This window comes from Pimephales promelas, chromosome 8, assembly GCF_988280905.1.
Source record: "Pimephales promelas chromosome 8, fPimPro1.hap1.1, whole genome shotgun sequence".
Classification (NCBI taxonomy): domain Eukaryota; kingdom Metazoa; phylum Chordata; class Actinopteri; order Cypriniformes; family Leuciscidae; genus Pimephales; species Pimephales promelas.
In genome coordinates, this window is record NC_142776.1 from 6349345 (window position 1) to 6375671 (window position 26327).

General features: G+C 38.9%; 2 protein-coding genes across 2 annotated transcripts; both read right to left on the reverse strand.

Moving 5' to 3' along the window:
* Window positions 1-205: 205 nt before the first annotated feature.
* wiza (WIZ zinc finger a) lies at window positions 206-13275 on the reverse strand. The gene is made up of 10 exons (XM_039663807.2): window positions 13147-13275; window positions 12283-12406; window positions 10679-11218; window positions 7795-8532; window positions 7025-7495; window positions 6208-6528; window positions 5694-5908; window positions 4281-4557; window positions 4012-4177; window positions 206-1397 (listed from the first exon to the last, which is right to left on the reverse strand). The coding sequence occupies exons 2-10, from the start codon at window positions 12383-12385 to the stop codon at window positions 1229-1231; spliced, it is 3000 nt and encodes a 999-aa protein (XP_039519741.2). The 5' UTR covers window positions 12386-12406; window positions 13147-13275; the 3' UTR covers window positions 206-1228.
* A 1265-nt stretch (window positions 13276-14540) lies between these two features.
* On the reverse strand, window positions 14541-26233 carry rasal3 (RAS protein activator like 3). Its single transcript, XM_039663803.2, is given in 19 exon segments — window positions 14541-14897; window positions 14900-14921; window positions 15032-15116; window positions 15203-15393; window positions 15565-15675; window positions 15765-16035; window positions 16462-16553; window positions 16661-16862; window positions 17006-17236; window positions 17427-17571; window positions 17663-17807; window positions 17886-18557; window positions 18672-18770; window positions 18894-19020; window positions 19167-19252; window positions 19373-19440; window positions 24035-24113; window positions 24297-24427; window positions 24899-26233. Coding segments are annotated over 19 exon segments (3333 nt in total). The 5' UTR covers window positions 25446-26233; the 3' UTR covers window positions 14541-14868.
* Window positions 26234-26327: the final 94 nt, after the last annotated feature.

The following is a 26327-nucleotide window of genomic DNA, read 5'->3' on the forward strand; positions in this document are numbered from 1 at the left end:
ATAGCATTACCAGACCTCACGAGTGAAAAAAAGCCATGAAAAAATGGAAAGGAAAGGTAGCTCTGGGAATATCACCATCTTTTATGTCTCAGATACAAAATATAATAGGCTACTTCTATGATGCTGAATTGTTTATGCAGAGGAGTCAGTAGCTCATGACGAACATGAACTGAAATAGACTGCAAATGACCCACAAAGCAGTAAATGAATTCAACGTGTCTTTATTAATTTGTTATTAATCAAATGCAGGTATAAAAAGCTTCAATACTGTATTTTACCAAATTATTAAGCAAGGACTAAGCTTGTCATTAACCATTTCAATTGATTTAAAAACTTGCAAAGCCTGACTAAGAAAATGGTGAAACAGAACCTATATCACACAAGAAACAATGTATATGGAAATATGCAATTTCCACACACATTATTGGAAAGGTACTTAATAGCATGCTGTTGGAGTATAAAACACCATTTACTCCAACCAGACACTGGCACAGAGCTTTACAAAGACAAGTAATAGAATCACACAGTTGACTATTTTAACAGGTACTATGGAAGATATGGAAAAAAACTGATAATCAAAAATACAGTTATAAAAACATATTAACATAAAGACATATCAAAGTCTCATTTAATGCTGAAATGACATGGCCTGGCTTTTCTTTAGTACTGGTTTCTGCTTAAATTTGACAAAAATAAAATAAAACAAAAACACATAATACATATGTATGAAATCTTCAGGTTTTTTTGGCATCGAAAAATCTGATAGTTCACACGTGCGAGAAGTCATTTTCAAAATACTATATTAAAAGGTAAGAACAACAACTTCATTTCAATGACCAAAAGTGGTCTACACTGTTTCTTTCACAAAACATTTTTTAAAACTTAACACATTAAGTACTATTGGAAACTTTAAGATCAGTTTAAAACCGGTTTGAAATCTTGTTAATCAAGAAAACAAAATGTGTTAACACATTATCGAAATACAATAAAAAGTACAATACATTCAAAACATCCCATCTGGAAAACACTTTGACATGTAAGAAACGCTGTGGTCATTATCTTTTCAGTAGTGTCTTGCAAAAATCGTCATCTAAATATAAAAAATAAAATCATCACAGTTGGCAGTTAAGGTCCTGGTAATAGAGCAATATTTGTAATAAAAGAGTCAGTGTAGTGTGATTGCAGAATTTCAAAACGATGAAAATAAAGACCACAGCAGAAAGAGTATCTAGACTGCCTGAGGGCCGATGAGAAGCGGCGCTTCGGTATGACTGAGAGGAGGCTGAGGTGATGAGGTGGAGGCCGAATCCTTCTTAAGCTTCAGGATGTGTTGCTGTAGGTGCATGACCCAATCTTCCTGTATGGACAGTGGCCCTTGGAAAACCTCCTCACAGAACCTATAAAATAATTTAGAGAAGAACACTTATTGTTTTAATAGTGTATTTATAAGCATTTAACGACAATGAGTGAGACAACTATTGATGGGACGTAATGCAGGTTAAATTCAAAATCTTCATGCACCATGACTACAAGCACTCCTTTAAACTTTTTAAAAGGACGAAGATTTGTTTGTTTTAATTGTGTTTAAAGGGATACTCCACTTTTTTGGAAATAGACTCATTTTACCACTCCCCCAGAGTTAAACTGTTGAGTTTTACCGTTTTCGAATCCCCTCAGCCGATTTTCTGATATTTAGAAGAATATCAGTAACAAGACAGTTTCTGGTCTCATTGACTTCCATAGAATATTTTTTTCCTACAATGGAAGTCAATGAGACCAGAAACTGTCTGGTTACTGATATTCTTCTAAATATAAAAAAAAAATCGGCTGAAGGGATTCGAAAACGGTAAAACTCCTATTTCCTATGAGCCTATTTCCAAAAAAAGTGGAGTATGCCTTTAAAGGCCATCTTGTTTTTATTTGGCACTGGCCTTAAGAAACTAAAATAGATACTTACATTTTCTACAAAACAAGATAATTATCACATAAAAAAAATTAAGTGCAATACCAGTGTCCAAATAGAGTGCTGAAGTGATGATGTCACTTTGTAGGACAACCCGGAAGCTAGCGGCGCATGGGTTCCCTCGGTCGAAAAGAAATGCATTTTCCCCATAGACTTTTGGAAAATCGCAAAAAATAAGATCTGTGTTCAAGAAAGGGTTGTGACCCTTACACGTTTTGTCTAGCAAGATAATCTTTACAAGTTAATCCAAATTTTATACATTTTGAAGCCTATATAAAGATTTTAAAAAACACAATCAGACACAATAAAGGTTAAAAAAACACAAGCAGGATATAACTGTGTGTTCTATGTCATAGATCAAAACGTGAAAATATTAAGAGGCTCTGTTCACCAGAGACCTTATTTCAGGCGATTTAGCAAAAACCCATTCAAAAATCCCATAGGCTTTAGAGCGAGGGAACCGTAATGCTAAAATGCTAACTCACTTCCGCGTTTTGGCCTACAGAGTGACGTCGTAACTTTGGCACTCTATACAGGCTTTAATTTGTACTGTACATTGTCTCCCAAAAGAAAGTGTCAATTCTGAACTGCCTGAAACGAGTTATTCTAGTCTTACTTCATTCACAAACCTTCATAGGTATGTAACAAATTTGCGTAACACCAGCCTATGGTCTTCATCGGCTCCCCACTAACAACCTCTACCACTAAAAAAAAATGTCTCGCTCAAGTCGTGCTTGCAAACGTGGTTCGGGTTGATCAGCTACTTCTTCCAAAGTTTCTTTAACAGACTCGGCCTTGAATTGATGCTATAAAATAGACGCCATCATTATAGTTCGTATCACTGTGAATCAAGTGCTGAGGAAGCCTCCAGAGCTGAAATTAAGATATGGTAATGGGCATTTCGTTTCTGATACACGCTGTGAGCAGTAGGCCATTAACAACAGACGGGGCCATCTAACCAATCAAAGCAGAGTAGGCTCTCAGGAAGGAAGGGTTTATAAACAGCATAATAGGGGCACTTTAATAGTCGTGGAGGGAGACAGAGGGAGAATGGGATCAGGTCATGATGAACCACTCAAACCTGCTTCTTTGTAAGCACTAGGGCTGTCGCGGTTATGGAATTTCCCTTGCGGTAATGTTGAGTGGCTCAATAGCGCGATATGCGGTATTACCGCCATTTATTTATTTATTTATTTAATTAATTATATGTTTTTGTTGCTATATAAATAATGTTTACGATGTGGACAAAAACGAGGACATTTTCAGTAACCAATGTAACCGAAACTAAACAGCGTCTACAGTATGCGCATTGAAAGACTTTCACTCAGCGCGCATATTGTTATGACAACGGACTTTGAGCGAGTCATTGAACCGTTCATTCAACGAACACGTTTAAAAAGCTGATTCAACAAGATGTTATTTATTTTTAACTTTGAGATTCAACTTTTCAAGGCTCAGCGGAGCAGCAATGCTGAAGCTGATGCTTCACTTATTAGAGACCCATTGATTCAATGCGTGACTCACTGATTTTATTTCGGCTTCCTTGTGTTGTGGGATGCTGACCAGAGCTGCTGCTGACGCGGATTTATGGGAAAATACCCGTGAAGAGAACGTTAAAATGATGATTCGACAAATTTTTCGCTTCCCTTTGACACGACAAGCTTTTCACGACTTCAAAGACAGACGCAGGTAATTGCACGCGCAGCGCGTGACGCGCTCTGCCGATCTCTTTCATTCACTGTCTATGTGAAGCCTGTAGGCTACACATCACCATGATAAACAGTCTTGTTATCGTTATGAACTTGTTTAACATTCAATACACATGCATTAAGTTCAAAACAAGAAGGGTATAGCCTTATAAAAAAAAAAAACGTGAATATCGCGGTTGCTGCGGTTACGTGCAATCCTCTGCGGTTGACTTGTCAGAAGCGCGGTACTACAATATTGCGGTTACCGCGACAGCCCTAGTAAGCACACAGCTCTTCTCCACTCCAAGACAGCAAAACCACCACGTTTTCAGAACAAATTGATTTGTGTTTTCAACTCACCTGCACTTGAGGGAGTACACCTTCCCAACCAGCTTTACTAAGCTGGTCTCAGGTGGTCTAGGCACCAAGGATGGAATGTTTCCAGCCCGAGAGGGCTTTGAAGATTCAGTTTCCCTGGATCCACTCTCAGAGTGGGATAAATGCTTTGGAGGACGCCGTTCACAGCCTAAAATAAGCACAGTGATTATCACAATGAATAATAATTTTTCCTACTGCACTAATACATAATTTGGAGCTCTAGTATGAGCAAGAAATACACATTTCCCAACCTCGAGGAAAACGAACATTCAGTTCCCTGCGTGCCTTGGGAGTCTGGAATAGGCTGTCTGAGGAACGTTCATTTGATGAAGGACGTTTCTTGTGTGTGGAGGAGGGATGGCTCATTCCTGCTTTGCCATCTCTAGCTGTTGCCACTGTTGTTTTGAAAATCTGGTATACCTGTGGCTGACCAGCAGAGTCTCGAGTTGCTGATGAACTCTTTTGAGAAGCAAGACGGACAGACTCAGAGTCTGAGGAAGAGTACGGAGTGGAGGATCTTTTGAAGCTCTACACCAGAGGAAGACAGAGAGACAATTTGTGAATAGCAAAGATAACCCAAGATGCTGACGACTTTGTGTTCATGCAAATCTTAAAGGAGGAGTTCACTTTTAAAAAAACTTTTGCTGATAATTTACTCACCCCCATGTCATCCAAGATATCCATGTCTTTCTTTCTGCAGTCGAAAATAAATTTCTGTTTGGTTTTTGATGAAAACATTCCAGGACTTCTTTGGGAACCAAACGGTTCAAGGTCCAAATGAGAGTTTCAGTGCAGCTTCAAAGGGCTTTAAACGACACCAGATGATGAATAAGGGTCATATCAAGTGAAACGATTGCTCATTTAAAAAAACAACAACAAAGTTTAAGTTTTATAAGCTCAAATGCTCACCTTGCTCTGTTCTGTGATGCGCGTTCGTGACTCTCCTGTTCGAACGCGTTCATCAAAATGAACGAATCTTTTTTCGAGTCAATTCGTTCATTTTGTAAGTTGAATCACCAATTGACTCAAAAAAAGATTCTTTCATTTTGATGAATGAGTTTGGACAGGAGAGTCACGAATGCGCATCACAGAACAGAGCAAGGCGAGCATTTGTGCTTATAAAACTTCAACTGTTATTTTTTTTTTTTAAATGACCGATCATTTCGCTTGATAAGACCCTTATTCATCGTCTGGTGTTGTTTAAAGCTCTTTGAAGCTGCACTGAAACTCTCATTTGGACCTTGAACCGTTTGGTTCCCAATGAAGTCCATTGTATGGAGAAAATCCTGGAATTGTTTTCATCAAAAACCTTAATTTCATTTCGACTGAAGAAAGAATGACATGGATATCTTGGATGACATGGGGGTGAGTAAATTATCAGCAAAAGTTTTTTTAAAAAGTGAACTACTCCTTTAAGAAGGAACAAAAATACTGTAAAAGACAAATAAATAAGTATTTTTGTCTTATTTTCCATTAAAATATTTGTATTAAAAATTAAGTTTAATTTTACTTGAGAGGAAAAACCGCATAAGATATTAAGATTTGTTTTTTGGGGGAATATATCTATGTTTTAAGTGTAAATCTAACAAACTTTAGTGAGTTTATGCTTAAAAGATAAAAAACATCATTCTAGTTACTTAGGCAACAATTCAACCTGGACATACCTTCTTAACAAAAGGCAAGTCCCCCCTCAAGTAGCTTTTGTGGAGCTCTGCTACCTTCCCTGGCTCACTCTTCATCCAGGCCTTCAGGGTCTCAATAGGAGAGCCGATGACCTTCCAATCCACTCCCTGCTGCCTTAAGTGGGCTCTTGCGTGACTGGCCAGTGCCTTGCGATTCTCAAAATCAAAACCACAGAGTTCACAGGTGGCATCACAGCCTACAGCAGAAAGGGAAGAGAGTGGAGAACACAAGACATGAAAGTAGACATTGCATTACCATCCAGAATAATGTCTGGATAGAGTCAGCTTTGGTCAATTTGTCCTTAGGAACTTAATATTTAGAATGAAATACTAATGTACTTATAATACTATATATATGCCACCTTGATTAAAAATAGAATACTCTTTTGAACATACCCTTTGATTACGTTTACAAGTTGGATAGGTGTCTATGAGCAGTTTTTGGGAGGTTGTAATGTTAGTTACTAAGAGACAAATAATTCTTGGTTCAGCGTACCTGTAGTTGTGTCGTCTGAGGCAGGTTTCTCTTTTTCCACAGGTGATAGAGTAAAAGTGCGAGGTGAGGATTCAGTTTTTTTCAACTGCACTGCCGTCCCTGAATCAGGTTCCGGTTTGATTAGGGATGCCCGTTCAGAGTCCTTCCTCTTCATGAGCTCATACAGGGCCTCTATGGGCGGGACTTTCAGCGACCACCTTGCTCCCATCTGTCGTAAGTGACCACGTGCGTGACAGGACAGGGCTTTACGAGTATCAAACATCTCGCCACAGTAGTCGCAGCATATAAACTGTTTGGGCTCTAGGTTTTCAGGCTTAGGAGCTGAGGAAAGCAGACAAGGCAAAAAAAATAAAAAATCTGAATTCAAATGGAAATTGTACAATTATGTAATTATTATCTATTAATTTACTAAATTTATACTTTTAATCCTAAAATTAATGGCACACCTAAAGGGGTGGTCACACTATAACGTTTGCTCACTTGACTTCCATTTATGCACATGTGAATACAGGAAACAGGAAATGCAAAATCATGCAAATTTCACTGCATTTGAAAGTTCAAGTTTGGTGAACTCTGACTTGCAAATTAGAATCAGGTAAAGACATGTGGCCAACAGAAGAATGTTTCGTCATGGCATGAATATCTCTTTGCTGAATTACAAGAATTCAAACTTTAAAGCTGCAGGCTTGTAGTAAAAGGGAATTGACTGTATAGTTGTAGTCTAGTGTGACTATGTCTTAAGGATGGAAAAATCTACAAGGTTTAAGGTTGAAATAAATAGAAGGAAAATAATACATGCACTGTAGTTTTTACGCACCGATCATGGATGATCTAAAGGTGTTGGAGTCAGTTGGAGGTGTTAAAGGGGTGGTGAGTGCGCTTTGTGGCTTTGGAGATTCGATGATAGAGATATCAACTTCCACAGGTTCGTCCTTTGGTTTTGGGAACACAGTCCTGGAGCCTTTCTTGGCCTTTGGAACTTTGTGAGGAACAGGAGGAGAGGAAGACTGGGTGATGGGTTTAGGGAATGAGAGGAGAGGGGGCGCAGAGGGAGGTACAGAGGGGGATACCGGTGGGGTCAGCGAGGGAGGCCCAAGGGAACTGAGAGATCCAGCAGAACTACCACGTTGGGCCATCACCTCTCGCAGAGTGGCTATGGGAGACCCGTTTACGGACCACTCGGTGATGCCCAGCTGGCGCAGGTGATAGCGGGCGTGACTGGCCAAGCTCTGACTCTTCTTAAACTTCTCGGGACAGAATTCACAGGCTACACCTTTAGATGACTCGCCTTGAGGGTAAGAAAGAGGAATAGAGAGCAAAGTATGTTCTTTGTAACATAACTCAATGTGCATATTTGGTATTAAAGACAGAGGTCACAAACATAAAAACAAATGGTTTGTTGGTTATTGGATGTAAAATCATGTCTTAATGCCCTCTTGAGAAGAAGCTTAAGGTTAACTGTGCATCAACTGCATTACCGTTTAAAAGTTTAGGGTTGGTAAGACTTTATGCTCACCAAGGCTGCATTTATTTGATGAAAAAATAAAAACACAAAATAAAAAAAATGAAAACAATTTATATTCTTACCTCGAGAGGGTGATTTAAATACAGCTTCTTTGTCAAGCGGCAAGCCCGCCGAATCTTCTGGAGAAATCTTCTGCTTCTTCGCTGAGGGAGGTGATATCAATTCTGTTTTCTCAATGAGAGGTAAAGCCTCTGAAACATCTGCAGATATCTTCTGTTTTTTGGTTGGCGGAGATTTCAATTCTTCTTTACCAATGAGGAGAAAGATCCCTGGAACATTTGAAGAAATTTTCTTCTTTTTCTTTGAGGGAGGTGATTTCAATTCTGTTTGGGGCATGTTCCCTGAAACATCTAATGAAATCTTCTTCTTTTTGGCTGAAGGAGGGGATTTAAAATCTGCTTTCTTGCTGAGGGCCAAGTTCTCTGAAACATCAGGAGATGTCTTTTTTTTGATCGGGGGAGGTGTTAGACGAATGGATGTTAGTCCTTTAAACGATAGAGGGGTAAGAGAGGGGTTTTTGCTGATGGATGATGAGGTGGAAGGAGCGGAGGAGGGTGAAGTGTGATCCTCAAAGTCTGACTCTTCCAGCTGCCCAGCACTGGCCTTTTCCTGGAATTCCTCGCTCTGAATAATTTTATGGAGCATCTCAATGGGAGCACCTTTAGACTCCAAATTCACACCAAACTGCCGCAGGTGGGCCCGCGCGTGACTGGAGAGACCTTTACGGGTCTCGTACCAGGCTCCACATAATTCACACACGTGGACGTCATCCCTCGCAGCGGAATTGTTTATCATAGTTGCTGGTGAAAAAGCACAGAACATGTCAAAATTGATTTTGTATGCAAGGATTGCTTCATCAGATTAAAGGAACACTGCAAGAAGATTTAGCATTAAGCTTTGTATTAGTAGAAAACTAATAATATAATAATATTTAAATATAAAAATATAATAAAATATTAAATATAAAACTGTAATATTTTCGAATTACCATGCTTTCCACCCTCATATACCCCTGAGACGAGAGATTTAGGTATTTATTGTCTGAAAAAAAATCCTCCAATGATGCATAATGACATCATTTGCATCATTGGAGGATTTTTTGGCCAGAGGCTAAAGACTACAGTTAGTAGTCTGGTCTGCCGCATGTTCTCAACCCGCCCATAGAGGGTGGAATCTCACTCACAGAATGTACACATAGTGTCAGCCATCTTTTTTTGGAAGCTAAGCTAGCAGGCTCTTGTTCTGTGGAGAAAGCCGAGTAGTAGGGGTTACCATACTCTTTGTCCCAGACATGTACAGCCGTCGATGTCCGGGATTCAGCTTTTGCTTTCTGCAGTCGCCATTCATTGTTTACATGTCAAGCTTTTGTTGCAATCTAACTGAAATCATTCCGACTGGTGAATCTGAATGTAGTGTTTACATGAACACTAAACAAGTGATTTGAGAGATACAAGACCGGTGCGTCTCACAGGTGTCGCTCATCGGTAATCACGCCACCGCGCCTCACGTTGTTCTCCCGCGGCCCTAGCCTCATCCTGCTCGCCACAGTAAACATGATGAATGGCGACTGTCGAACGCAAAAGCCGAATCCTGGACGATCTCGAAACACATTCAGGGCTCCAGGCTAACTTTTCCAGTGGTTGAACTGGTGCTACCAACTTTCTCAGTTGGTCGCACTCGCACCAGCATTTGATTTGGTCGCACCTTTTTTTTTTTTTGCATGCATGCTGATGAATAGTGGTTTTAATGGACCAAAGCTAGTAAAGGCTTTCTGGGTTGCAGCATAAATACCTGTACTATATTAATTATCATTGCCAAATTTCAGGATTTTCATGGATTTTGGACAGTAATTTTAATCTGCAATTTTAAGCATTTTACATTTGTATTATATACAATCTATCCATTTACATTTGAATCATAATCTTCAGTGTCTATCTGTCTATCTATCATCATCTTTCTATCAGCATCATCTTTCTATCTTTTAAAAATCATTAAACACTTAAATATATGCATTCCATTTTAAAAGATTAGAGTATTATAATAAGCTAATACAGATTTTTCGTTATCAAAGTTTATAGTTGTAACAAAAATCAGAAATCTCACACTCATACCTTCTGCATTTTATAATAATTTCCTTTTCCTCTGTCGAGCGATTACTCTCATCTAACCGGCGAAAAGACGTAGGAAGGGGCGCACTGTTTCGTGAGACATTTTAATTTTTATATGCCTTAATTTGTTCATTCGTAATTGGCGCGTTCCACCATCAGTGTGCAATGCGCGTGACGTCTACGTTCGTCAATAAATAAACTGCACGTGTCTTGCGGAAGAACACTGTAGCCGGAGCTACTTCTCTCCATTAATATCTATGGCGAGTCAAGCAGGCACTTGGCAACTCCGTTCAGCCGGGGTCATCCGAGTCGACCCCGGGATAAAATCACGGTTTGGAAAATGGATTCATGATGTAGCCTACTCGTTCATTTTGAACATAAGTTACGGACTGCAGCAGCTGATACAACGGCGTTCTCTTGCGCGAGCGTCCACTCGCACATATGCGACCACATCAAATTTTAACTCGCACATTCTCAAAAAATGGTTGCAGTCTGGAACCCTGACATTTTCAGGCAGACTCATTGCGGAGACTCACTAGTAGCCTAGACTTGTTGTTTAACTACTGCGGCATCCTAAGGCAGTGAAGCAAGTGCATTCTGAGAGTTGTTGTCTTTCATCCACATAAGCCAAAAATACATTTTCTGGCTTTTCTCAGTCTAGAAAGCTTCAAATTCAAAATTTCTTCTACATAAATGACCTTTTTTATATACACATTCATCTTTTCAGAGGTGAAGTATCCCTTTAACTAGCTTGCTTCAGTGAGTTGTAAAATTTTTTTTTTTTAAATGGATCCCACTTCCATGCACATACCAATACATTTTTAATACTGTTACTTACTTAAATTGAGAGGAGCGTCTGTTTCCTGAGGGGCCCAGAGGGGCTTGGCTGAGGCCAGTGAGAGGGAGGTAGGTGGGATGCCATCAATGAGCCTGGGTTCAACAGCCTTGAGAGAAGACAAGGCTGAAGATGGAGTGGACACCAAAATCTTCTTTGAAGATGCTTTATGAGGCTTCCCTACAGCAAAAGGCGAAGAAGAGTGACCAGAAGCTGCTGATCCTTTGACAGCAGAGGGGGAAGATGAGGAAAGAGCATATTTTTTCTTTACAAGGTTGGATATTTTAATCTTTAATCTGGGTCCAGTGTCCTTTTTCAGTTTGTGGGACTGGGGTGTGTATTTTTTAACAGGGCTGGCTTGTTTTTTGAGCTTGGGTAGAGTTCCGCCTCTTTCTTTCATCAGCTGGCACAGAAGGTCTATAGGAGCTCCACTGCTGTCGGACACAGACACTCCCAGCTGCCTCAGATGATACCGGGCATGACTGGAGAGACCTCGTCTGGATTCAAAATTGCTCCCACAAAACTCACAACTATGGATGCCTACTGTAAAAAAGTGAGATCGAATAAACAATGTCATGACACCAGAATGGAATATAAACTAATATTTGACAGAATGTTTTGTCCAGTTTTCCTGATTGTTTCTTTGACTGTGACATAAATACAACAGTCCCTCCAGGATTTGAAGATTTTGCGATCACAGAATGTAATGCAAAATCAAGCCAACTCTGCATTAAATAAAAAGCTCCCTAAAAATGAAATTAGTGAAAGTTGAAAGTTTCAAGAAGTTAATGATACTATTAAACCACAATATGTGATGAGGAATATAATGTACTGTATATTGGGGTGAGTATTTGCTAGTCCCATAATGCCTGATTTCAGCAATAAACAAGTACATTTATTATTGGACTGAATATGCATTATACTTACTGATTCAGTGACAATGTGCAAACTGTATGTTTGTGTGTTTTCAGTAAAGCAAAAATATGAGCATGTTTATGCTAGTGTCACCACTGCATAGAATTTCAGTAATTACACACATATATATTTACAGGTAATTCTACTCTTACAGTCACTAACACCAATTACATAAGTGCATCATGATTATTGGCGAGTTTCCACTGCACAAAAAATGCACAAGTATCGCCGAAATTTGAGAAAAGCTGCTGCTAATTCTAATTCTCTTCATTTTAGGCTGCAAAAATCTAAAAATAATCCTGGTGAGACTGATAAAACAATCAATGCTGATCACCCAACAAAAAAAGTTCCTGACAGTTTTAGAATGACATAAGTGTAAATACAGACAGCATTTTATTTTTGGGTCAACTATCACTTGAAAGAATACATCTTAAACTGTCAATTTTTTAGAGTTAAGGCTGAAATACATTACACGACTTTTCAAATCTGAACAGATTTTAAAATATTAGGCATCATACACTTGACAACTTTGTAAATGGATAGAGCAAAAATATGGAATCATAATAAATAAATCAGACTATGTGATCATCATACACTACAACTTATGCCCAATATCTACAGATTGACTGGCTTTGTCTTTAAGCAATCTGGCAAAAATCTTGGCAAAATGCATGTATCTTGGCGTTACTTACAATCAGAGTCATCCAAGTCTTTATTCAAGACTGGTTCCAGACACTCTTTGGAAAAGGTAGCAGTGGTTGTCTTCTTTGCCGTGTCCGATGCTGTCTTCTCCATGGCTGGAATCCCTCCCTGGCACTTGTAGAGAAAAGCAGATTATACATTTAGACTTATCTTTTTTAAGAATGCAACATATCTAAAAAAAACAAAAAAAAAAAAACAAAACAAAAAAAAAAACAAATAATTTTCATAGCTGAAAATTGCATTGGTAAGAAATAACAGTTCTTACCAAAATGCAATAATAACTACAGCTATTACTACAATAAAAAGTATTACATTAATAACATTACATCAGTAAATATATTTGTATGCATTAACCATCAATGTAATTAAAATACCTTATAAACCAAAACAACAAAAATCTTCTGGATTGTCCTTATAAACAGCATTTACATTTATTTATTATGGTTTTACAATATCAACTATTGCATTTAAGCGGGAACTATGGCTACCATGGTGATCTTTTCGTGATGTTTACATTCTATGACACTGACAAGGCACCATTGCCTTGGTTTCCTGAATTCTCTCGTTTCCATAGTCACGTTTTCAAATATACTGGATACATTTGCTCAGAATCATTTATTTTAATCACGACTGGAGTCATTATTGCAATGCAGTGTGCTTACGATAAACCAAAAACAAACCATTTAAACACAATACACGCGCACATGCAGCTAGCACGAGCTGATTATTGATCAGGGACTGCAAGTCGAAACAAATTTTTATAGTGTGCAAAGCCACAGCCTCTGACCTATTCGGCTACACGTAGCTAACTATATTGAAAACAAAATGTTGAAGCAGATAATGGTTAAAATTACCTTAAAGTGGCGAGGTTTCTCTAACAGGAACAAGAGAGAGCAGGCAGGCACTTTAATCACTACAGCACAATCGAGCTAGGCAAAATCAATCGATCCCTCATTTAGTAAACATTACATGGACGAATCACAGAAGCGTAGTTGCTATTCAGAACTAAATATTATGCGTTTTCCATTTAAAAAAATCACAACGAATGTACTGTAGATACATTCATTTTATATCATTATCGTGTTAAATGTGAAATTTAATGTCACACAAAGACAAAGAGGTAAAACCCGTGAGGGTAAACCGCAGGTGAGCGCCTACACACCAACACTAAGAGGATATCGTGCCTTTTAGAATAATCTGTCATGTAACGTAACGTTATGTGACTACGTTTAGTGATATTTTTGGCGGAAAACAAATTTGTGTGTTTAATTTTTCTGTCATTGATTGGTTGCCTCCAAAATATTAGAAGTAACCTAAATTAAAGTTTTTCACTAGGGGGGAGTAAGCCTATCTTATTAGCATCTTGTTTTACCTATTTTCACAATACATCTTTTAACAAACTTTAAAATAATTGTACTAAAATATATTCTAAAAAAATACTTTAAGTACAAATTCTGTGCATTTAAGTGTATTTATTTGCACTCATTAAAATATATTGAGGTATATTTTAACTGTGTGCTGAAATTATCATTGTAACAATGCATTAAAAGTATACTTTGAAAATACATTATACTTTACAATAGTATTTTGTACAAAGTATAGCTAATCGTAGCAAGCTTCTGGCACCTAATCACAGCTTCTACAGCGCAGCATCTGCGACAATTTTGGATGAATACTCTCTCGGCTTAGAGCTTTGCATCAAAAAGGATAGGCCTATCAGTTTTCATTCTCAAATCTGTGAGAAGCTGCCTTTGTACCCAAGCAGAAACCATTCTGTCTGTTACCTCCGGAACCTGACCTGCAGTTATGGTGTCCCTTAACTCTTGGAGTCTTGTTTCTAAAAAGCAAACATATACATTCACTTGCACTTAAAAGGGCTATACGCAAGATGATTATGATCACCAACAGTTATACTGTGAGTCTGTAGTGGAACTGACAAAACATAATGCTTGATTATGATTAAATAAATGGTGGAAATTGGACATTGTAGTGTAATGTTACTACTGTACTGTAACACTCAGTATTCTCACCAAGACTTTCCAGGATCCCTTCTTCTGGACTGAGAAGCAGCTGCAGTGACAGTCATTTTGCTTAACACTTTGATTGATCTTGTGCAGAACCCAGAATATTGCTTTAACAAGGCGTCACTTGCAAATTTGAGGGTATCCAGTATCTTTGAGTTGGCCTAATTGCAGTTACTTTTTACAACAATTACAGTCAAAAGAATAACAGCGAAGATTCAGCTTGGTTTGGTTAATTCACATTTTATTTGTGGATTGTCTACAAAACAGTTGATAAAAGTCTCATGCAGATACTTAATGTTAAACTAGAAGATCAGGACTAAAGATTAAATGCACAAATAGGTGTCCCATTTTTTTTTTTAAATTTGCAGTGATTGCAGTTAATTTTTCATTATTGCAGTGATAACAATATTTGGTTTATTTGTTACAAGTCGGTAGCAATGTAAGCGTATTGTTACCAATGAATGAAAGAAATCTGACAAAGGCTACTAGCAATGCAAAGGGGCATCAACCAGTACATTCTATGTTATGTACGTCTGTCTTATGCCATCAGCGTTAACTGCATAGAGTTGGTGCACATCTTTCAACAACCCAGCAAACTGCTCCTCCTGTTATCAGACACACAAATGCAAGTGTTAACTTAACCATAACATAAGTACAAGCCTGAATTAATGATGTGCATTTGTAAAACTAGAAAGGGGAGAAAACCTTTACTTACCAAAACATTCATGCGTTCAACTGCAGCCACAGCGACATTCAGCTTTCTTTCGTCTTCCTCCCTTTCCTCTTCTATGACGCCCAGTCTACACAAACATAAGTACAAACATCTCAGTTGTCCTATTTGCATTTACAAATGAACAAATTTGTACTTATTTTAAGCCCAAATTACCTGAAAGCTGCACTGGCCAGCTGTTCCTCACGGATGGCTAACAGATTACGGAGGTCCTGAACCTCTGCCTGTAGCTGTGTATTCTGGTCTTGGCTCAGGGCTATGAAGTCTTCTAATCGCTTGGCCATCTCCAGCTCGCGCTCTGTCACCTGCTCCACTCCTAAACGCAGCTCAGCCAACTCTTGCGCATGCTATGGCACACCACACAACTTCGTCAATATTCTGTGGCTTTTTATTACATAATTTCCTCAAAGTAATTTCTGATAAACATCAAAGTAGAGGTCAAACGTTCTTTGTTCATGCATTCAAATACACTTGATGGCCCAAACCTATTGCTTCTAGAGTATGCAGAGTAGACCCACCCTATCTAATGTGCTTGTGTCCTCTTGCTCTTGCCCTGTTTTTTGATGGGACTCATTGCCATCTTTGATTTCCCAAAAAACTCTTGCTGGTCCGGTATTGGGTTTCATGGACTACACACAAACAGAAAATACACATATACATTTATTTGATAGCAAATCATTGGCAAAATGTCTGGTAAATTTTAACCAATCTTACTTACATTGCTGGGCAATGTAATTTCCAAACTGGGAGCTTGGTCCGGGCACTGCGTAGGTAGCTCTTCATTGCTTGCTTGCCGCTTAACTGGTTGGCTCTTCTGCCGGGATGGTCTGTTGGGGACACTGTAAGCCCGCTGCACCTGCTTCCGCTGACGTTCTTTGACTTGGTTGAATTTTGAGTCTACAGGAAGCTGCTGCATGGAGGTTTGCAATGGACTGTACTTGGGGAGATCCCTTGGAGGTAAGTATACAGGCTTTGGTGTTCCATGACTGCTGTAAGTAAAAGTACTTTTAAACAAACATTGATTTTAAAGCTTGATACAGCTTCTATTAAGCCTTGCCGGTGTCCAATCCGGCTCTTGGAGGGCCAATGTCCTGTAGAGTTTAGCTCCAACCAGCTCCAACACACTTGCATGGACACACTTCTGGTGAATCTGAAGACTTTGGATAGCTGGTTCAGAGTATTTAAACTCAGCTGGAACAGAGTTGGACACCCCTACCAGGCGAATTTGGTTTATTTTGGGTGTCTCAGTCAGCTCCCAAGGTTGTGAATCAATATATCAAGTGGTGCAGTGTGGGACATTTTAGAGAGTGAACGTTTCAGTGAAGCAATGGGACAGCCCTTCAAATGGCCAACTCCCTGATCAGTGCCCTGATACTGGGGAGCTGATTGATACACCCATTGTAAAATAACCGTACCTGTTAACAGGGATCTGTTGAACATCATGATCAAGGAATTCTGTGATCTGGTTCAGGATTGAAGGCAAGGGTTGTAGGTTGTCTATTTGGTCCTACAAATATATTTGAGATGTTTTATGAGATGCAAAAGTCAGTAATCCCATAGTCTTCTGAACAAAGATCACAGCAAAGGTTTAAATGAGACCTGATGTTTTGTTACCTGTTTCATTACAGAGATAATATCCACCAGGAGGTTGTGAAGGACCGCTAGACGAAGGGGCAGGTCTACATAGCCATCAAATCGAGCCATGGCCATTTCACTGTCTGGATCAGATACTTTCTGTAAGAATCCTCGCATAGGCTCCCAGTGTTGTTCTAGAAACTCATTCATAAAAAACATGTACTCTTCCTTTTCGCCAAACCTGGTGGATATTGAGAGAAAATGGTTCTTGTTGATCATATATGAAACAAATCATTCAAAATCGCCATTTCCAAGTGTAATCCAAGACCTGATGTAAGTTAACAGGAAGATGCTAATAAATTTGGCTTTAGAGATGGGACTCACAAGGTGCAGTTTGCAAGGTTTTGAATGACCTTGGCTGTCAAAGTAAGAGTGCGAAGGGTGTTTGTCTCCGGATAGGGTTGGGTAAGACCGAAGAGTGATGGACTGAGGATTGCTGGGCATAAGAATCGAAGAAACAGAGATGCTGATATGAGACGGTGTCCGATGTCCGTTCGATCCTCACAATCTGAGACCCAACTGGAAAAAATTTCATTCAGCTCTGCAGGGAATGACCTGTTTATAGAAAGGAAAGAATCGATCATTTAAAAATAATTATCCATTGGAAGATTTCTGACAATTTATTTTAGATTAAGCGGACAAAGTACATCTATTTACTGTTATTATTAGAGCATAAAATACTTGCGCTAACAAATACATTTTTAAATATATTTTTGTAGAGTGTGTTCTTTTAGGTTTATCTTACTCATGCATGTCTGTGATTCTCTTTACAACATCCCCACACATCTCCTTTAGATGTCTCTGGTTGATTGGTAGATCAGAGGAAGAGCATTTTTGTGGGTCTACCTCGCAGCTCTCCCCTCCACTATACAGTCTGGATATAAAGTCGCCTATGGGGGAAGATTGTTACATAGGGGATTAGAGGTCAATAAAATGACACATGGAGTTTTATAAGAAGGGATGCAGTAGAATATTCCTTACCAAGTGTGTCTATGAGATACTTCTGGCCCACTAGTTTCATATATTCATCAATAGCCTTTGTGGCCAGTGTGTTCTCTCTGAAAATCAAAGCCTCATTGTCTCCCAAGCGCTGAACTTCTGCACTACCAAGATCAATCAAGAACTCCTGCACAAACAAAAACCATTCAGATATTTTGAAAACGCTTATCTGTCTTGTCCAACAATTACTGCTGTTGCAACTCACCTTAGCTTTCCCAATGCTCTGGAGCACATGAACAAGTGCTCCTGCCAGTTCTTCTTTCTCCCGTACATTGAGAAGAGGTTCCAGGCTACTGCACATACCCACATAATCCACTGTGACATATTCAGCAAATTCCTTGTACCTCTCAATAGGCAGGATTTTCAGGTTCTTAAATTTGGCCTTGACTCGAAGTGAAGCCTGAAGTCCAAGTTGGTCCTTTGCTGTACTTGTTCCTGGGGGCTTGTAGGGAACGATGGGGTACCACTTCTCTTGAAAGGCCCGTCCTTTTATGTCTGCTAGAGCAAGAGCCACACTTCCTAGAGGATGCAGCATGGAGTCATCCTTGGAATGGCGCTTTTTCTTGGAGTCTTCTTCTCTAAAGAGGTGCAGGGTGATCTGGGTGACTGGGGGCAAGTTGTCAAGTTCAAAAAATTCGCCCCAGAATATCTGGCAACCTCCTGCAACACCACCACCATGACCTGTACCAGCTGCACCAGATCCTCCGTCAACTGCTTGACTGGAGCGTTGGACGGACTTCCCAACGGCCCGGCTACTGGTACGAGCAAACAGTGTACCATCAAGGTGGACCTCACAGTAATACCGCTTCTTTGGGGGAAGGTCTTTTGCTTCATTAACCCAAAGGCTCAGGGAGTTCTCAGTACGCTCACAGTTGTCCTGAAAGAACAAGAAGGTATAAGACAGTAAAACCATTTTCATTATTTCTAACAAATACTGTTAGAATAACAAATAATGCCAAATTTGGATGGACTATGGAAGAATATGTGGTACCTTATTTGGATGTGCAGTACGACGTAAGTCCTCAATCCAGCGGTCTCTTTCTGCAGCTGAACTGCACCCAAAGCAGTGGTTATTCTCTGAGTTTATGACCTTTTGCGAGTTGGACGAGAAAATACACACAGAAAACGAGTAATTTGTTTGGATTGTGTATAGACATAACGATTTGAAAATTTAAACATGGTTTACACTTCATTATTCAAAAGCAAAGCCTACCTGAAAACAGTACTTTTCCCCTAGAATAGAGCTGTGGACTGGCCTGATGACGGTGGTCTGGTCTGCATTCAGATCCAGGCTTTTTGCAGCACTGACTGGAATGGATAAAGATTCTCTGGAACCGTACCTTGATAGAAAGTGTGAAAGACTGGTAAATGGCATAGGATATCAAACCATCACATAATATGTTTGTTCCCATTGACATTAGACATTACTACAGAGTGAATTTGGGAAAAATCCGTATTTTTCGGTATTATTTAAATTATTCTCCACCTTCCAGCACCACTTAGTCCTGCAGTATTGATCTGTGTGCTGCTTTTCCGTTTATCATCACCCTGTAAGCGGCGCTTGATTAAGTTCTAGCATGAGAATGAAAAAAAAGAAGCGGCATGGAAAAAATCAATATATTTATGCATGCATTTTGTTCAGCAACAGTTTCAGATGGTACATATTTCTTAGACATGCTAATGTATACTCACTCTGACGCCTCCATCTTGCCCTTTTACTTTGGTACCACTTTGGGGTACCACAGGATCTGGATTTAGCTCTAAAGAGAGAAAGAGAAATGCTATTTATATTAGATCTTGTGCATGTACTGTATGTCTTTCTGTTTATTTCAGTCTAGTAGGATAAAATACTTTCAGAAAGACAGATAATCTCAGTGCAATCGCAGATTCTGAAACCATGACAGGAAGCATATCATTTCCTTCCTTCTTATGTGCATCAGATCAATAATTTCTAGTTTAACAGAAAATGCAACTTTGTTAGTTGAATTCGGTTAATGTGGAACAGAACAGAAATCTAGGGCTTATTTCAAAAATTGGCTATTATTTGATCATCCATGCGCCTTTATGGAGGCTGGAGACCAGACGAGCAGTATAATGCACAGGATGTGGTCCCAATTTTTGGACATACACGATTACGGGGGTGAGGGGTTAACTTTACATGCTTTAAATAAATCACAATTAAAAAAGCAGCCACTGTGAAAATGAATGAGTCTATAAACATTTTGTGTCTGCTATGTAAAAGAAGTCTGACAGTTTGCATGTTGAGATGAATTTTCAAAGCAACACAAAGTAACTTAGGAAAAAGGACAAAGTGCAACCTTAAAAATTACAACACATACAGTCGGTATTAAATTCGGGAGAAGGATGCCTTCAACAGGCTTTTAGGTGTCTGTAGGTCGTATGACGTGCATGGAATATAAAACTTTAACAGAACCAGATTTGGCTTATGCTTCTAAATGTACCATCACAATATACACAGTGTCAAAATTTAGAAGGTAGATGACTTATATGTTCCTCTAAATGACCAGATCTAAATTCTACTAGATATTTATGGAAGCTCAAAAATGTTATTTTCTTCTTTCCAGTAAATACAGATAAAGATGTATATATATATATATATATATATATATATATATAAATCAAGGTCTAAGGTCAGGCGCCGCTTAATAATCGTGTCGACTCTCTTCATGTAGTAACAGCTTAACACATTAAATTTAATAAACTATTCTATTTAAAAGCAGTAATCATTATATATATATGTGCTTTGCTAAACAACTGAATTAAATGAAAATGAAGACCAATTTAAACTCAACTGCATTCTGCTGTCTCCTTAAATTTGTTCTAATGCTGATTGTTTTTCACATGCATTATTCTCTCTAGCAAAATAATTCGATTTATTCATTTAAGAAGGCAAAATTTCGTTCTTACCTAGTGCCCCTCCACATACAATCCAACGCCTGAAACCCATGCTTGGGTGTAGCTTAGAATCAATTTTCCTTTCAGAACGCAATACTCATAAATGTGTCATTTTTTTTATTTTTTACATTTAACCAGTTATGAGGGTCCTGCATGATTATGTTGAGTGCTAGATAGTCTCAGTCATCATCTGGTATGGAACACCCAGTTTTGATGCTATCTTCAGAAACTCAAAGGAAGCAATTTTACAAGCACACGCAAACATAACCACGTCAACCATTTCCTTTGTGAATATCTTGCTTCACTTTAGTCGCTGACAGGCAGCCATGGGCTAAATAGGGACAGATGATATCTCTCATCTCTTAAACTCATCTCCAGCTTTTAAGTGGTCATGGACACAGAGAACTTTAGACTGTACTTCAATTAAGTGTACTGCAGTCCCAACAATGATCTTCACAAGTAATACAGTAATGCACTTCTTTGTTGTTATTGCTTAAATAGTGGTATTTGAACCTTTTTTTCACACTAACTATATGTTATATGAAAGATATAGTGATTGAAATCATATCAATAGATAGGCCTACATTTAAAAATATATAGGCCTACTCTGTTATAAATTTATTTGAGGACAACCTCTAAAATGACCTTGAGACCAGTCGGTTAAAATTAAAATTTGATCAGAAATGGAGGTTCTGAGAAAATATACTATGTTGAATCTAATGCAATGACATTCATACATTTTTAAATGATTGATTTAAAGGGGACATATCATGCAAAATCCACTTTTTTTAGCCCTTAAATGCATTTTGTTGTATATTTGGAGTGTTTACAAGTACAGAAAAGATGAAATTATTCTCTTCAGGTGATTCGTTTATATCTTTATATTCTGTTTTGGTCATATTTTTCAACCAGTTCAGATTTTTCTGTTGTCTATGATGTTTTTTGAGCAAGTGCGTCACCGTATTTGCAGCGGAACTGCCAAATAAGGACATTGACTACCGGTCCAACACTTCGAGCAATCCGCCATTATTATTATTTCTCGCTCAGATTTTGTAGTCCGAGCTCAATTATGTAGAAGTTACGAGAGGGCAAGTCAAAATGTTCGGTTGTTGGATGTACGTTAGTGACCTGAAGCACTTAAGGATTCCCACTTTAACAACCTCCGCCAGTATAAAGAAGGGTTTGCTGATTGACTTCGTCTGAATGAGAGGTAAATTCCTTCTATCTTTGGAGACGGCGAACAGAGCATTTCGATAAGCTGTAAATATCGTTAATAAAAATAAAGTACTTTACTTTCTTAAAACACATGGTGGTCATGGTTTAGCAGTACCTTTGTCTTTCTTTGTTTTTGTTTTGAAGTAACGTTACACGTATGCAGTATTATTGTTCTTGAGTTTCATCAATGGTCATTTGCGTTAGCTGCGTTGTTTTCTGATGCTTTTCTAAACGTATCATATTGTCAATACAGATTTTTTTTGTGGTAAGATTAGACCGTAGTCATTTATCTTGTCCGTGTGCTTGTTTTAACAAGAGAAATAGTTGACTTTCACTAATAACACAAAACAGTTAACTCGCATACCAATACATGAAGAGGTTGTTATGTTCTGCAGGTTCGTCGTCGTCTTTATCAACTCGCTCGCTCTGGCTGGAATATGTAAGGCTTGATGGACAAGTCTTCTGTTGTTGACATTTTATTAACGTGTAAATAAAAATGTTCTTTGAAGGTTTCGTATACTCGTATATCTCCAATCAAACTACAATAATGGCCGAACGTGGGGAGTTGAACTGACCGTGAACTCATCGACCTGGAGAGCGGGCGGGGTGTGACGCATCTCCTTTTTATTTAAAGGGGACGCATTGAAACGGGTCGCTCAAAGACGCACATCAGAAAAGGGGTAGAAAAGGGGCCTGTGGAGCTATAATAATGAGGAATTCAGACCCAAGCATTGCAGTAATGTTTTATATAGACGAATCCGGCGAAACTACCGGAAGTAAGCGGGGCGCCATTACTGAGCTGTTGCTGGGTAGCGTTGCGCCATTGCCTCCTATTGTTTTAGTTGCAACTTGCCTCCACTGGAATAAACAGCCCGCGATTTACGACTGTCACTAACGTTACAACGTTATCCCTTGTATAATGTTGAGTGGGTAAACAGTTTCCGTTATAAATTGTTTCAATGGTGGCAGTAAAATTTCAATTTTGAAGAGAAAACGAGTGCCCCTGTCTGGTGCCTGTACGGTTTACAGATTTCCTGGGCGAGTACAAGACGTGGACATTCGCGTATAATAACAATTATTTAATGACATAAGTAAAAAAAATATAATAAATATGTGATATAGTGATCAGCAAAATCTCCTCTCTTGCTATTTTTTCTATTCAATTAACATGCTATGGTCATTAAATGGCTTTCCTGAGCTAAATGTAACATTATGTGACATAATTGTTTTCCTGCTGTTATATTGACCTCTTTCCATGGTTTAAAAACACTAATTGGTCGATATTATGTATACTTTCTAGCTGTAACGTTGCCTTACCCTTGCCTGTTGCAATGTGAAAATGAGATAAATAATGGACACAAATGAAAAACATGAATTTGTTTATTTGATTTCATTCATTTATTTATTTATTGTTGCCAAATGGACAGATCTTTTTATAGTTTCCTCGTTAGCAAACGTTAGCCTAGCTAGCTTGCCAAGCTATTTTCATAAATAACGTTAATCTGTAAGATCGTTTGTACCTTCATCTGTGACTGGAGGCCACTGCAGTCACAGATCAAACCAACAAGTCATTCTGCCTGGCTGAAGCTGTCATCGAGGGTGAGTTCGCGTTATCACCGAGGTTTGTTTACATACCGGTGCATATGTCTATATGCCTGTGTAACAGCTCAGTAATGGCGTCGCCACAAGATGGCAGCCTACACAGAACGCTCGTCGGATTCGTCTATAGACCACAACGGTGTGATTTATATGTAAAAATGAATAATTTAAAAGCATGATATGTACCCTTTAAAGCTACACTGTGTCATTTTTACCCCCATCTAGCGGTGAAAAGGTACATGACCATCCAGTGAATATTAGTTTCTGTTCCTCTCAATTCCGATTTCGTTTTAACTCCTAAGGTGGCCAATGTAGTCCAAGATTAACATGGCTTCCAGTTCGACCTCGTCCATGAGTGTTAACTCAAACGTAAACGCGAAGCTTGAATTAACGGGTATGTCCCTCTTTGGCTAATGTACTTTCAAGATGGAGGGTCAACATGGCGACCGACATTAGAACCCCTTACCCGTATGTATTTTCAGTGGCATATTATACACTCACGAGAATACTTTATTACTTGAACGAAGTACATATACGTTAATGAGCACATAGATTTTTGAAAGAAGTGTTTTTAGCTAAAAGAGTTACACAGTGTAGCTTTAAGTGTAACTCTGTGATACTGACCAGTGTGACTTCCACTGATGTTCTGGAGACTGACACTGGAGAGACAACTGCTGGCCCGGTTCCGTACCCTCATCAAAGGCTGAAATAAATCCAAAAGATATATTGATATATAGGCACCAAGTTCACCTTAATTCGAATAGCGCTTCCAAACAAACTGGACTCGCACATCAAAGTCACTTTAAGGGCATACAGTACATCCAATATCTTAATCTGAATAACGTCTCATCTGTTGGCATCATTGAATGTGTCTGTAGTCCTTTACCTCCTCCTCGCGTGGGATAAAAATCTGTCCATCTTGAAGAAAACAGTTGCTTATGTCCCAAACTGGAACGTCTTGTGGGGGGGCCCAGGAGAGCCGAACAGGCTCTTGGACCACATTTTCAGGCTCTTTGTCTTTTCATAAAATGTAAACAAGAAATATTTCAATTAAAATGGCCTAAAAGCTTTAAAGACAAAACATGCTATGACATTGTAATCCAGTTCCAACATCACCATGACTTAATTAGTTAAAATAACGCCAGCCATCATAAGTAATCCCATTAACATCCAATTATGTTTAGGTCATTATCCTTTGGGTACAAAGGAGGAAAACAGTTTCTTGTTAAGAGCTTCTGTGTTAGTTAATTTGTAGTCTATTGTTCCATCTCCATCTTGCACATCCTGTTGTTGCACCCTCATTATTTAGCGCCATTTAGTGGCATCTTCATGTACAATCCTTTACAGGGTTAGAAAGTAAATTAACACTGTCCAACAGAAGTTGTCTTTCTAAGAACTCTACAAAAACCCTCATATCATTTAACAGATTCAACTTTATAAGCTTATGTTTTCAGAACATTTAGCATTGATTGAATATAAAGCTCTTACCATGCTCTGCAATTTGAGTACTCTGTAAACGCGGTCTCTTAAACTTCTGTGAGACCGTTTGCAGGTACTTTCGAATTTTCCCCTTCTGTGTCATGTCCTGGAGGGTTGTCCCTGATGCCTGTGCATTGGAGGACCCAGATGTTGAAGAGGAGGACAGGACCGAAGATAGGAGGGACCCTGGTGGCTCTGAAAGAGCTCTGCGGAAAGGGTTTTTCCTTGAAGTTGCCGGCTTGTCTGGTTTGGAGGGGCTTTCGGCCCCTCGAGCTGCAGTCGAGCTCTTTTCCCCGGCATCTTCACTCAGAGCTTTGCGCCAACTCTGCATTTTATTCCATTTGTTCGAAGCCCCTTTCTCCAGCCTCTCGATAGCCCCCTGTGCCGGCGTCTCAGTCTTGGCTCCCGTGTGCCACTTGTACGTGTTGAGTAGCTTGCCATCCTCTGGTTGCCGCGGGTCTTGATCAACCGGGCTGTTTTGTTCAGAAGACAGTTCCATGTTCTCCTCAATCTGTGGTTCTGACTGCTCAACACACGGTTCTTTGTTCGTACCCATCTAGATTTCTTCTCTGTGACCCAGTTTTGTGAACTCTTATGTTTTGTGTGAAATGCAAAAAGTCTTGTCGCACCTCAAAGTGTATGGTTTCCTCAGCACTTACCAGTTTTAGATGGGTTTTTTTAAACGTGTTGTATCTTCCTCAAATTCGAGTGCTCCGGATCTCATTATCTACTCACTTCACCTATTGGCCACTTCCTCAGATTGTTTTGTGCATCATCAATTTCAAAATTCTGTCTGTTCACTAAGGTCTTTTTGAAGGGTTAACTCTTATACTCACAGTATATGGTCCATAAATATTTTTTTGGCTTTGATAAATTGGTGCTCGTTGTTTTAAATGATGCAGCCCTTTGTGGTCCCCAGCTCTTGTAGGTTTAAGTCTTTTTTTTCAGTGCGTACTTGTCCTCCTGCATTCAGGAAGCCAGTCAGTTTGTGGGTGGGGAAATCAGGTTATGTTCACAGGTTAAAGAAAGACTAAGAGATTAGGATGTTTCCCAGGCTGACCTAACAAGTATATGTTCTATTCCACGTCCTTCTTATTTATGAAAATCTAAGAAAGCATAATCTGTCATGTGATCTTGTTTTGTTCTTATTATAGGCCTATATACATCTTGAAATGGTATGACTGTGACTGGTAAAAATACAATTATTCTAGCGTTACATAATCAAGATTACATTTTATTGATTAAATATGAACAAGATTGGTCGTTTAATCGAAATACCTGCTTGTTTTGTTCAGTGACGGTTAAATTTCCTGTCACAACAGCAGCACTTCCTGTCTCACTATGGGTCCTGCTATGAAAACCACTTCCTCTCGTGGTAAAGACTAAGTAATCTTCTCAACCTTTTCTTGAATTTAAACTGCCACATACAAAATTCAAC

Coding starts and splice junctions, on each gene's coding strand:
- wiza (XM_039663807.2), bottom strand. CDS start 12,385: ATGGAGAAGACAGCATCGGACACGGCAAAGAAGACAACCACTGCTACC. Junction 11,219..12,282: donor AGACTTGGATGACTCTGATT/GTAAGTAACGCC, acceptor ACTTTTTTACAG/TAGGCATCCATAGTTGTGAG. Junction 1,398..4,011: donor GTGTACTCCCTCAAGTGCAG/GTGAGTTGAAAA, acceptor ATTATTTTATAG/GTTCTGTGAGGAGGTTTTCC.